This window comes from Lygodium microphyllum, chromosome 1, assembly GCF_053477565.2.
Source record: "Lygodium microphyllum isolate KBCC chromosome 1, Lygodium_microphyllum_v1.1.10, whole genome shotgun sequence".
Classification (NCBI taxonomy): Eukaryota; Viridiplantae; Streptophyta; class Polypodiopsida; order Schizaeales; family Lygodiaceae; genus Lygodium; species Lygodium microphyllum.
The window spans coordinates 316923-330294 of record NC_141135.1 but is presented as its reverse complement, the minus strand read 5'-3'; the positions used below and the strand labels follow the sequence as shown (position 1 = coordinate 330294).

Genomic DNA, 13372 nt, shown 5'->3' with positions numbered 1-13372 from the left:
ACAGTAGCAGGACATGAACTTTATTCCCTTCTGGATGGATTCAGCGGATACAACCAAGTCCAAATCGCAGAAGAAGACCAATCCAAAACAACTTTCACCACAGAATGGGGGACCTACGCTTACCGAGTGATGCCATTTGGGCTCTGCAATGCCCCTGCTACTTTCCAACGAGTCATGATGGCTGCATTTCAAAATCATCTGCACGACTTTATTGAGGTATATTTGGATGACTTTTGTGTCTATAGTTTGATCCGTGAACACTGGGACCACCTGGAGCAATGCTTTGATCGATGCCGGGAGTACGGGATTTCCCTCAACCCCGACAAATGCATCTTTGGGGTCTCTTCTGGAGTCTTGTTGGGCCACATTGTCTCTGCACAAGGGATATCAACAGACCCTGCAAAGATCGAAAAGATTGCAGCTCTGAAAGCACCCACCAACCTCAAACAGTTGAGGGGATTCCTAGGCCATGTGGGTTACTACAGAAGGTTCATAGCCCATTTTGCGACAAAGGCAACTTCCTTGCACAAGCTCCTGAGGAAAGATGTAGAGTTTACTTGGACGGAAGAATGTGACAAAGCCTTCCACACTCTGAAACAGTGTCTGATAGAGGCACCCATTCTGCAACCTCCTGATTGGACGAAAGAGTTCCACGTACACACTGATGCCTCCATTGAAGGCTTAGGTGCTGTCCTTTGCCAAAAGGGCTCCTCGAAGCTAGATCAACCGATCTATTATGCAAGCCGAAAAGTCACTGATAGGGAACGGAACTATACAGTGACAGAGTTGGAGTGCTTGGCAATGGTGTTTGCCCTGGAGAAGTTTCGCCATTACCTCCTATCTACCCACTTTAAATTTTATGTGGATCATGAGGCCCTGTCCTTCTTGATGAACAAAGCAGATGTGAAAGGACGATTGATGAGATGGCTCCTTCTATTTCAGGAGTTCGACTTTGAGGTGATTACTAAGCCTGGTCGTTCCCATGTTCTGGCTGATCATCTGTCCCGTATCCCACAAACTGCAGACGAGGAGCGGGATGATCCAGACCTCCCTGATGCTTCCCTATTCTTGGTAGAAACTGTAACTCCGTGGTATGCAGACATTGCCAATCTGTTGGCAACCCAACAGTATCCTCCTGGTATTTCTAGTCGGGAAAGGAAGAAGCTCATGCTAGAATCAGCCCCATACACCCTGCTAGGCGGTGCACTGTACAAGAAGGGCAAAGATGAAGTGCTCCGAAGATGTGTTGCAGGAGATGAGATTGGGATTTTTTTGAAGGCTTGCCACGATGAGCCATGTGGAGGTCACTTTGCAGGAGAAGCTACAGCCAGGAAGGCTCTACTAGCAGGATATTGGTGGCCTACCATTCATAAGGATTCCTATTATTACTGTAAAAGATGTGATGCTTGTCAAAGAATGGGGAAACCCACTAAGACAAGTGCCATGCCATTGCAACCTATCCTTCCGTTGAAGCCGTTTGAGAAGTGGGGCATTGACTTCGTAGGTCCAATCGATCCTCCCACCAGAAGGAAACAGAACCGATACATCCTCGTATGTACGGATTATGTCACAAAGTGGTGTGAAGCTAAAGCCCTCAAGCGGGACGATGGTAACAGCGTGGCCCTGTTCATGTACGAGAATATCATCACCCGTTTTGGCAGTCCCTTAGAGCTGGTAAGTGATATAGGCACTCATTTCCTTAACAAAGTCATGGACGAGTTGACAGAGTTGTATAAGATCCGCCATCGCAAATCCACTCCCTATTACCCTAGAGCCAACGGCCAAGTCGAAGTCACTAATCGCATCCTTTGCTCGATTCTGACAAGAACAATCGCCGCACATCGTCGTGATTGGGACGATCGACTTACAGAGGCCCTCTGGGCATACAGAACCTCCCATAAAGCAGCAACGGGACAAACACCTTTCCAGTTGGTGTATGGTACAGAAGCAGTTTTTCCTGTTGAACTAGAATTACCCTCGTTGCGAGTAGCGATCAAAGAGCGTTTGGGGGATGATGATTCACTGCAATGCCATCTCCTGCACTTGGAATGTTTGGACGAAATTCGTAGGATGGCTCTACAGTGCATGGAAGCCACGCAAGCTCGACGTAAGGCTTACCATGATAGCTTCATCAAGCACAAGGAGTTCAAAGAAGGTGATTTGGTCCTAGCCTATGATTCACGCTTTGGCAAGTTTCCTGGCAAGCTTCAACAACGGTGGATGGGCCCCTATAAGGTACTTGCAGTCAACCCGAATGGTTCTGTCCAAGTGCAGACCGTTGATGCCTCTGATGATCCCTTTCTGATCAATGGATATCGCCTGAAGAAGTACTTCCCTCCTTGGGGATCTTGACAATTACGGACACTTGATCTTTTCCCTCGTTGGCGCGGCACTGTACTTCTTATGATGCTACTTCTGATAGCCGTTCTTCAATCACTCCTGATGAAGTGGACGCAACCCTCTGTCCCCTCAAACCCCCCTTCTAGCCTTGATCTCTTATCCTCTATTTTCCACCAGCATCAGTGGCGAGGTGGGTTCTGACAAATGGTCTTTCTACCATTCCCTTGTTCAATATAGAAAAAAAAAAAGAAAAAAAAAACAAAACAAAACATATCGGTCATGGGAGAAAAGGACTTAGGTCCCTGTCATGCCGACCTATCCTTCGAGAAAAGGTGGAAACACCCTCGGGAATAGGGAAAAAAGAAAAGAAGAAAAAGAAAAAGAAAAAACCAAAGAAAAAAAAACAAATAAACACATCTGTTATGAGAGAAAAGGAAGCAATTCCCTGTCATAGCAGGCCTCGTTCCAAGAAAAGGTGATAAACACCCTTGGGCGAGAAGCTGGCTGTGGAAAAGGTGGTAACACCCAGCAGTCCAGAAAGTGGATTCATTGATTGATATCCCTAGGATCCAATTCCGACGTTGCCTCCCTTGGTACGCTGTGTCCTGGGTCTCTTTGCAAAGGGACTACCTGTCCTCTAGCAGACGACATATTCCTATCCAACACAATGTTCGAATTTGATGGCTACCTCCCTGGGTACGCCTCTTCCACAACTGATGACGCGATCTTCATCGACAACCCCTTGAGTGATGTGAGCTTTCATCCTAACCGGATGGGGAAGTGAGTACGGTTGCCCTCTGTATCTATCAACAACGAGTGAGACAGAGGGTGGGGTGAGTGACCAGTCTTTTCCCTTCCAATCGAATGAGAGGTGAGAAGTGTGAATGGAGTGTTGCACGCACGGGATGGGCCTCTCAATGCACAAAGCACGATTTGTTCTGTACACTGCACCATAAGGCTCCCTAGCCTCCATTCTCGCACCGTATGCCGGCACAGGGCGGGATGCACTGTTGCACCATCAAATGCGCACAAGGCATACAACCTTTGCACAAGTGACTGTGAGGATTACATCAATGGGTTTCAGGAAAAGGCTGCCCTCCTGTATCTATCAACAGAGAGTGAGACAGAGGGTGGGCTGAGTGTGACTGGAGTTTCTTCAATCAATTACCGAGAGATGAGATTGAGGGACGTTACGACACTTGGAGTCAGGTATGTTCCCGTTTCCCTATGCACCCACGGGATGGGTCTTTACCATCAACACAAGACACATCACCCTGTTCTGTGCAATGCACCATAAGGCTCCCTTGCCTTCCTCCTTGCACCTATGCCAGACGGGTTGAACGCACTAATGCACCATCAACTGTGCACCCTGGCATATTCCTTCTGCACCATTTTCCCCTTGTCGATTCCTCAACTGGGTATGAGATATGGGTTTTAATCATTCTTCCTCGAGTGATATTAGTCATGGGGCGAGTGACTGTTCTTTCATTTCATTTGAGTGATTGTGAGTTGAGTGCAATATCCCTCATCATCGACAAATCTCCTACGATTCCTTCCATCAGCTACCTCCCTGGGTACGGCCGCGTGGTCTCTGCCATGATGAACGTGTGCTGTAGAGATGCCTTGGTCCCTCCAGTGCCGACAACAACATTGGACGTGCCGTCGACACTCAACCTTGATTCTTGACGAAATGGGCCAAGTTTTTCTAACCCTACACTTTGGTTTTTTCATGCCGGTCATGTTTTAAGTGTGGGGAAGTTAGTGGATGGTCTGTGGCATGGTCCTAGGTCCCTAATGTTCGGTTAACCCTATCCGTTAAGGTCTTAAGTGTGGGGACGTGTCCCTGCGCGTCTACATTGCATACCCATCTGCATATGCCTTATCTTGCTCATGCATGAATGCCTTGCCTTGCTTTTACCCTCCTGGGGTCCCTTCCCACCCGCCCGGTTATGTTCCACCTACCCTTGGGGCTGTTCCCTTGCAGTTTTCCTTCATTCCTTGATTTTGAGGTTTTTCCATGTGAATGCATCCTACGTTCACCAAAGTCCCAATCCAACCTTATAGCCCTGTTCCCCCCATTGACATGATCATTTTTCCTTTTTACCTACCCCTGTTCCGGTGCACGGTTTTTGAGTTATTAATTTTTGAAGCATTTTACGAAATTTAGACGGTTTTCCATGTGAACGCGCTTTTCTTGCTTCCGAATCATGATTTGACGTCATAGCCCTGACAACCGCTTTTCCCCTAACATTTTTCCTTTTTATTCTGCATCATTCCGATACATGGTTTGTCCGTTATTAATTTTCCAGTTTTTTAAGACTTTTTCGTGTGTATTTTTGACATTTTTCCATGTGAACCTACCCTATTTGCATCGGAATTCCAATTTGATTTGACAGCCGTGTCCCCTGTGCCTTCCCCTATCTTTTTCCTTTTTCCTCCACCCTTTTTCGACGTTCGGATTTTTACTTATTAATTTTTAAAAGAGTTTTCGGGAGTATTTTTGGAGTTTTTCGCATGTGAACCCCTCCTACTTCCATCGGAACTACAGTTTAACGTGATAATCCTGTGCCACTCCTTTCTGTGGACATTTTTCCTTCTTACTACATGTCATTCCGGTGAATGGTTTGTTCGATATTAATTTCTGATCCCATTTTCGAGTTTATTTTTTGTGTTTTTCCCATGTGAACACCCTGATTTTGTCCCGGAACCTATGTTGCATGTTTCCAACATTTTTCCCTCGTCTCCCGACCCATTTTTCCTTTTTATGGATTTTTGTTCCAACACACGGTTTGGATTTTATTAATTTTTCTTCATTTTTCCTGTTAACCACGTTTCTCGTATCGCGCGTGAACGTGCTTGTTTTTGGTTTTACGCCCCTCGGGACGCCCTTGTGGCACCTGTGGCTTGGACATTGCCGTCCCCGCCATGTCTGATCCCGTCGCTGTAAATTTTTTTTATACAAACTCCCGCCCTGCGCATACGCGCGGGACGGGGATGTGCTCACTTTTTAATGGATTTTGTAAAACAAAACAAACAAAAAAAAACAAGAATTAAAAAAAAACACGTAAAAAAAAAACCACGACATAAAGCACAACGCACACAATTGAACCACCCACAAATAATTATTAAAAAAAACAAAAAAAAACACACACATACACAAACAACAAACCACACAACAAAAACATAAACAACCACGACTTTAAACAATAATCATAATAATAATAAACATCATCATTGAAAAACAAAGAAACAAATCAACCCAACACAACACGCAAACAAACAAAGAAAAAAAGAGAGAAAGAAAAACCAAAGACAAACCCAAAAAAAAAAGAACTTCAAAATGTAAAAAACAAAACGAAATAAAAACACCAAACAAAAAAAAAAAACAAACACACACAAAACAACAAAAATTATTTAGATTTATTTTTAATTTTTTTTAAAAAAAACCCAAAACTAACTTACCTGTTCGTTCCATCGCGGCCCTCCTCATCCTCTCCCTCCACACCTCCTCCCTCTTCTTCACGACACCTCACCCCTGTTCTCCACGCCGCCCTCCTCCCCCCTTTCCCATAGCCTCTAGCATCTTCATCTCTCCTCCTCCTCCTCCGCCGTCCTCGTCTCTCTTCCTCCTCTGCCGCACTCCTCACCTCTTCTTCTCTATTCTCCCCCTCTCTAATAATATCCTATGGTTCGTTCATCACCGCGTTCGACGCGACCTCGCCTCCGGCACTTTCACCCTTTGCTTTGACATTATACAGAAATCAACACCATCTCATTGTTGCACTTTCTGTCCATTACATTCTTCCGCATTCTCTCTCTCTCTCTCTCTCTCATCCTCATCTGTCTCTTCTCCCGCTCATGGATCCCCACAGCTTGCAGCGGAGACGCCCTCGCGTGGTCATTATCGGTGCGGGAATGGCTGGCTTGTCAGCCGCATACCGCCTTCTCCATCGCAAACCCTCTGCTGCTCGTCCGGATCAGTTGCCTGGCGAGGAGGAGAGTGGATCAGAAGAAGCTGCTGATATCGATGTGTGTGTCTTGGAAGCGAGCGAGAGATTGAGTGGGAGGATATGCACCTCTTCGATGGGAGGTGCTCAAGTGGCGCTTGGCACTACGTGGATTCATGGCGTGGAAGGCAGCCCTATGTACGCGGATGCGGAGAGGATCGGCGCCATGGAATGTGGCCGAGAGGCCGGAGCTCTGAATTGGGAGCGACAGGCCGGATTCCCAAGTAACCCGACCCTGATAGTAGCAGGAGGAGGGGAGATGACGGATTAGTCTGGGTTGGTGGCTCCGGTGGTGGATATATTTGCCCGAGTTATGGTGGAGGTGAAGGGGCGAGGTGAATTCCAGACGTGCAAGAAGCATTTCATGGAAGGAAGCATGGGATCGCACACATGGCAGGCTCTGAATGTGTTCTTCGCTGCAGAAGAGAATGTCCGATGGGGGGGGCCGATGATCAGGACATTCAAGCAGCTCCCGGTGGCTGTAATGGTGGAATTCCATGGGACCACCGGTCCTTGCAGGAGTCTGCGTTCTCCATGCTCGAGGACATGGAGTGAATAGCCACCGCCTCTAATTCCCTGCACGACCTCGACCTTGATTCCAAGAAAGAATACAAAGAGTTCCCTGGCCCTCACCTCACCATAGCCAAGGGCTACAGCAGCGTCGTGAATAAATTGGCCAGATGTTTGCCTCCGAACACCATTCATCTCAACAAGAAGGTCTTTTTATGAACTATGGAATTGCAATAAGACAAATGGCGTGGCTCAGAAGCAGCTCTTTGAGCCCGAGCTTCCTCCATGGAAGCTTGAATCAATCTCTCGACTCGGGTTCGGTGTGGTGGACAAGCTCTTCTTGCTGTTAAGACCCAGAGGCACCTAGCAACTTCCGTTCCTTCAAGCAGTTTCTGTCCCGTAAAGGGAACAATGGTAGCAAAATACCATGGTGGATGCGGAGGACTTTCTCCATTTGCTCCATATACGACGGTTTGAAAGTGCTACTGTGTTGGTTTGCTGGGGCGGAGGCATTGGAGGTGGAGGGATTGAGTGATGATGAGGTGATCGATGGGATGGTGCAAACACTAGTAAGCTTCGGCGTGGGCATGGATGCTGTGGCAACTGGACGTATGCCTAGAATTTTATTACCTAATGACGGTGATCAAGAAGCTGCAACACAATCCTGTCAGCAATTGGGCTATCGGCACAGCATGATCAAGGGAGTCGTGCGGAGCAAGTGGGCTACCCATCCTTTGTGCCAAGGCTTCTACACGTAAGTCACAACAGGGGCTAGCGGATTGGACATTGACATACTTGCAGAGCCCCTCCCCAGAACATCACCACCACCGTCATCCTGCCTTGATCATCTCTCTCACGTTGTCTCAAGGTCATCCCTATCCTCTTCTTCCTCTTCCTCGTTCGTTTCGTCTTTGGCATCATCTTTGGCCAGCTCCTCCTTCAATTTTTTAGAGGAGGAGGAAGAGGAGAATTATGTCACTGCTTTTACCCTTTTGTCCGAGACTACAAATTACCCTCCATTGCAGCTTCTTTTTGCTAGTGAGGCTACTCATCGTAACTTCTACTCAACCACCCATGGAGCTAATTTCCTCAATGGAGCTAGAGAAGCTGACAGAATTCTTCACCATTATTTCAAATCAAGGAAGGTTGCCTCTATGTTCAAAAAAAAAAAAAAAAATACAAACTCAAAACACACCTAAAATACAATTTAGAAAATACACCTAAAATAAATAACTAAAAATCAAATCTAAATAAATCAAAAATCCACTAAGGTTTTGTCTTTGTTGTTTCGTCCGTGGTCTTTACTTTTCTTTTACTGAATTCACTTCTTTTGGGGGACTCTTCCGTACGCATTCCTGCATTACATACACACCCCTTCCAGGTATTTATTTTATGTGCTTTATTTATTTATTTATTTTCCCCCTTAATCACAATTAATTGTTAAAATGAACCCTTTAATCCACCCACCGTTGCCACGCGCATTCGCGCTAAACACACATTCTTTTTTAATTAAAATCAACCAGCCGTTCACTTAGCACGCGCTACGTGCGCTAAAGAGGCACTCTAAAATTTTAAATTCAAATAAACCAGCAGTCACATGAGCACGCGCTGGCAAAAAAGCGCTCCACATCACTTTAATTATAATCAATGAATTGCATTTAGATACCCAGTCGGGAATCGAAGTCCGGGAATCGTATAAATGCACCAGGTTTAACCTAATAATTGATAAATAAATTTATAATAAGGAACCGCCGTTTTCTTATTAAGGTTTATCACCTAATAAAAATTCACCCATTTTTAATAATTGATTCAAATCAACCCTTCATTAAATTAATTCCCCCCTCACTGCACTTAATTCCCCTTTTCAATGAACCGTTTCGTGGGATGGGTTTACGCAGTTCTTAGTGTTGTTTTCCATGGTCCAGTCTTGGTTCTATCACAGATGTCGTACAGATGATATATTGCTATGGTATGGTTTTGGTTTCCTGTTTTAGTTACGGTTACGGTTACGGGTACGGTATGTAGTTTTTTTCTTTTGTTGCCTGATACGGGGTTCTGGGTGTTTGTCTGATGCATCGCATGAAGCTTTCGGTCCCATTTGTCTCAAGGTCATGTCAATTTTTTTCTAGGATGTGGTTTACCTGGGGTTAGTAGGTCGAGTCACGTTTGATTGGTTATTCTCTTATCCTTGGTTTTTTTTGTCTGTTGCTTTGCAGGCATTCACCTTGATTGTCTGTGTTTGTGGTGTGTGTAACCATCTGAATGGCGCCTTCTCATGCTCCTCCCCCTATCCAGTACGTCCCATTAGTTAGTAGGGATTACTCGTCCCTACTTACTTTTGAGCCCCTCACGAAGGCAGGCCTTGCTGCTTTTGTGGCCACTCCTTTTCCATTACTTCCAGAGGATCCGTCCGTATGTGATGAGTTCCTGGCCTCTTACAGCAAGCAGACAGGCGTAGTCCAAGGCATGTCTATGACATTGACGTCTCGAGGCTTAGGGAAGGCTCTGTCCTTACCCTCCAAAGGAGAACCTTTTGTGACCACTCGACAGCTCTTCTCTAATGAAGAGATTCTCAAACTGTTGCAGAAGCAGACAAGGGAAGTCCTTGATGTCAAGAAAGTGATAAACTCTTCAGGAGTTTCGTTTTCTATGATTACTGATCCCGTCTGGAAGACGATGTGCTAGTTCCTTCAGGACAGGTTTATGCCTGCCAAAACGCCATCACACTATTTGTCCAAAGAGCTTTTCACAGCTTCCAGGATGGTGCTGAAAGGAGTTGCCATTGATTGGAGCACATACCTCCTTACTAAGATGGATCAGCATTTTATTAAAGTCACGAGGGGTAATGTTACCAATGTTACCTACGGATCATATTTGTCTGCCTTCTTGACCTATTCAGGTTTACAGAAGACTGTGCCTCCATCTCCTCCATCAGATCCAGTACCTCCTCCTCCACCTTCAGAAGAGTCAGCACCTATTGACATTGAGGATGATGATTCTCCGCCTCCCTTGGTCATACAGCGTAAACGCTTGAAGCGGGTAGCGGACAAAGCCCCTGCTGTACTTCCCTCAGTGTCTATCCCTGCTACTTCTGGCAGTGACCTCCCTGGGTATCTCACTTGCAATAACCTGTTCAGAGCTCATAGAGAAGGATCCTTGGATATATCAGTTCCTTCCCTGAACAGTCTCGTCTCAGGAGATGCCATTCCTTTCCTCTGCAAGGATATTCAAAGTTCCATTGAGTTGTCAGTGACAGCCTGTGTTCAACAACTGTACGCGTCTTTCTATGAGGAGCTCATGCAGTCCAAAGACCAGTTGCATAAAGCAACATCTGAGTTAGCATCTGCTAAGGATACCCTAGCAGATCTATTTAAGCAAATGGAACAGCAAACCCACCTGGTTGCCACTCAAAGTGATGAGATTTCTTCATTAAAAACCCAGTTATTCGAGGCTCAGTCACAGGTTACTAGCCTTTCAGCAGAGAAGGAGAGGATGTCCAACGAAGCGAAAGAATTCCAAATTCTCTTAGATGACAAGCTTTCAGCTTTACAAATGGCTAATGACACAGTGGCCAACCAAGCCTCCCAAATCCAGCAGTTGCAAGATCAGCTTGCAAAGTCCCGCTCTGTTCCTCCAAGCCCTCCTGTTCCATTAATTCCTTCTCTTTCACAGCAGGACTTGGCTGCCTTACAGAGACAGGCTACTTTGTGCCCTTTATTCCAAGGCAAAGTGGAAAGATTGCAGTCCAGAATGGACTTGTTATGGTCTACCTTTGAGCAGTTTCAGGACTATGTCTTACCAGACCATTCTTTCTTTGTCCACTACCACTTGCAGAAGTTGGTCTTCTATATGAAGCTTTCCACGATGGATTTACCTTTTCCAGAGGATGGCTGGAGTGGGGCTTGGTCTGCTGAGTTGTTGACAGAGGTAGTCAGAATGCTCTTTGAAGATTCTGTCACGCCAGACACCATGCTGATGTCATACATGTATATCTGAGGAGATTTGTTAATTCCAGATGAGGTAGATATGGCATGGTATGTGGGGGATGTGGTCTTACAGGCTGTTCTCTATGTCAATCATTTGGAGTTGCGCATAGTTGATATGTTTCAGAGTTATTCCTCCAAAGTGGCTGATTGTCAGGATAATTCGTGGCATCCTATGATTGATTCAGTGGTCCTAAATCAAAGACAAAACACAGCTCCTACCTTTGTACATAGTACTAACCAACTGAGGATGGATCTCTTAACCTATCTTTCCAAACATAATCCATTTGATGCTACTTTCTTTGATGCCTATCAGAGACGATCTCTCTTGGGACCTTCTGTTCCTACCCTCCTCTATTACCAACAATTGGCTCACCGTTATGCTATATATTTTTCCCTTTGTCAAACTCATTCCACAGTAATTTTACCACTTCTTTTCCAACCTTATAATTTTCCTCAAATTCCTATTTTCACTTACTATTCCTTTATTGAGGATAGGGTATTTTCCCCTTCTCCACCTTGTCCTTCACCCCTCATAAATGTACCCTCCACATTTCCTATTTATCAATTAACACCTTTCCTTAGTGATTCCTTACAAATTTCTGCCACTCCTTCTTTAACTTTTTCTTCCTTTTATGATTTTTCTTATCCTTCCCTACATCCACTTTCCCTTATTCCATTACCCTCTCCTAACACTTCCATATCTCAACCACCTCAGTTGGTTAGTGACTGTGCCGGTTTTGATACTCAGATTTCCAGAAGAAGGGGATGGAGTTCGGATGATTGCCTTACAGGACCGCAGATTAATTGGCCAGTAATTCCAGGGGAATGGACAGTTTCAAGTCAAGCTTATCAAAACTATGTTCATTTTGCCCAACAATATTCACAGTCTGCAGATCCCTCAGTGAGATTAACTGCTCACTTTGCTTGGTACCTGGCGTATATGCATAGAGATTCTCATACTGATTCAAAGCCTATTCCAAAGTTGTGCATGAATGTCAATGTTAGCATTGATTCCCAACAGTTGGAGATACTGTATTTTCATGCCCTCTGTTTGCCTAGCAGATACTTGGTCCTATTGGAAAGGATGTGCTGTCTCCAATTTTTCCAAAATCCTCCTAAAAACTTTGTAGATGAATCCTTATCTATGGATCGATTCCGACAACATCAATCTTTTAAGAGGGATCATCTTCATTGATACCTTTCCTATGTATGGTGCAAGCTTTTTAATGCCAAACTTTCTTTTTGAAGAAGTCATTCAGATGGTTGTGTTGTGTATTAGTGTTTGTGTTGTGAGTTCATTTATGTCAAACGAACGTGGTGGTTTCCTATTGGATTTTGTGTACGAGCTATGTTTTGGAGATTTGTCGAGATGAGGTCGTGGTTGGAGAGTTGAAGCTGATACAGAAGAAGAAGAAGCAAACTCTTATATCCTTTACAAATTTGTGATGATTTTTTTGATAGAGGTGTTAATTTCAAAAGAGTTTTCCTTTCTTTGTATTTTTATATCAGAAACAGGTTATAAGATGGGGTCGTGGTGGATGGATTCTTTGTGAGAAGATATTGAAGATCCAAGTGAAGCTTTGAAATGAACTTGTATTCCCTTTTTCCTGGGTCGCGAGGACGCTTCCTTATTAAGTGTGGGGATATGTTGAGTGTTGAAATGACTTGTTTTTTGGCTGATTTTTGTTGTTTTTGAGAGCTGAATGATTGATTTTATGGGATGATTGATTGATTTGGAAGTGGTTTGAGAGTGTTTTGGATGATATTGATTGTGTTTTGGAAGATCATGATGTTTGTGATGGTTCTGTGATGTTGTAATAGGTTCTGAATGGTTCTGTATACCTTCTGTTTTGTTCTGTTTTGGTCTGTTTTTGTTCTGATTGTCTTCTGTAAGGAGGGATGGAGTATTGATTGATGAAGAATGAGATATTGTGAAAGCTTATTGAATGGTTTGTGAGAGTTTGGAATGGGTTGAGTATAAGTTATGTGGTTTTGATGACCTTCTGTAACCTTCTGTAGGTCTTCTGTAGAGCTTCTGCTTCTGTTCTGCTTCTGTTCTGCTTCTGTACTGTAACTGTTCTGGTACTGTTCTGTAGACTGTTCTGTAAGTGTTCTGTGGAATGTATGTGTGATTTTGGGAAAGTTTTCTAGCCTTGGAAAGAGGTGAATACAAGTGCAAAAGAGCTTAAAGAAGTGGAAGAAGTAGCTGTTGAAGACTCAAGAGAAGACTAGAGTGAAGTGACAGTAGTGAGCTATGAAGAGACATTGTAGTGGCTCTGGTGACCTTTCATATCAGACATACCTCTTGGGAGGGGTATCCACGACCTAAGAGTGATTATTAAGAGTAATTTTTGAGAGATTGTAGTGAGGATATGATGTATTATTGATGGAGTGTGTGAGAGAGAGTCAGAGATAGCCAATTCTATTGAAACAGAGTGATTGTATATGAGAGATTGAGAGAGAAGACTATGAAGATATTGAAGATGAATACTATGTGATGTATTTCCATTCAAAGATGGTGTACTTCTT

The 13372-nt window shown here is 44.4% G+C and overlaps 1 protein-coding gene across 1 annotated transcript; it reads left to right on the top strand.

Annotated features, from left to right (window-relative positions):
- The first annotated feature begins 6198 nt into the window (after positions 1 to 6198).
- LOC148040765 (polyamine oxidase 1-like) lies at positions 6199 to 8056 on the top strand. The gene is made up of 4 exons (XM_087686288.1): positions 6199 to 6571; positions 6907 to 7064; positions 7247 to 7611; positions 7789 to 8056. Exons 1-4 carry the CDS (start codon positions 6199 to 6201, stop codon positions 8054 to 8056), a joined length of 1164 nt encoding a protein of 387 aa, XP_087542414.1.
- Positions 8057 to 13372: the final 5316 nt, after the last annotated feature.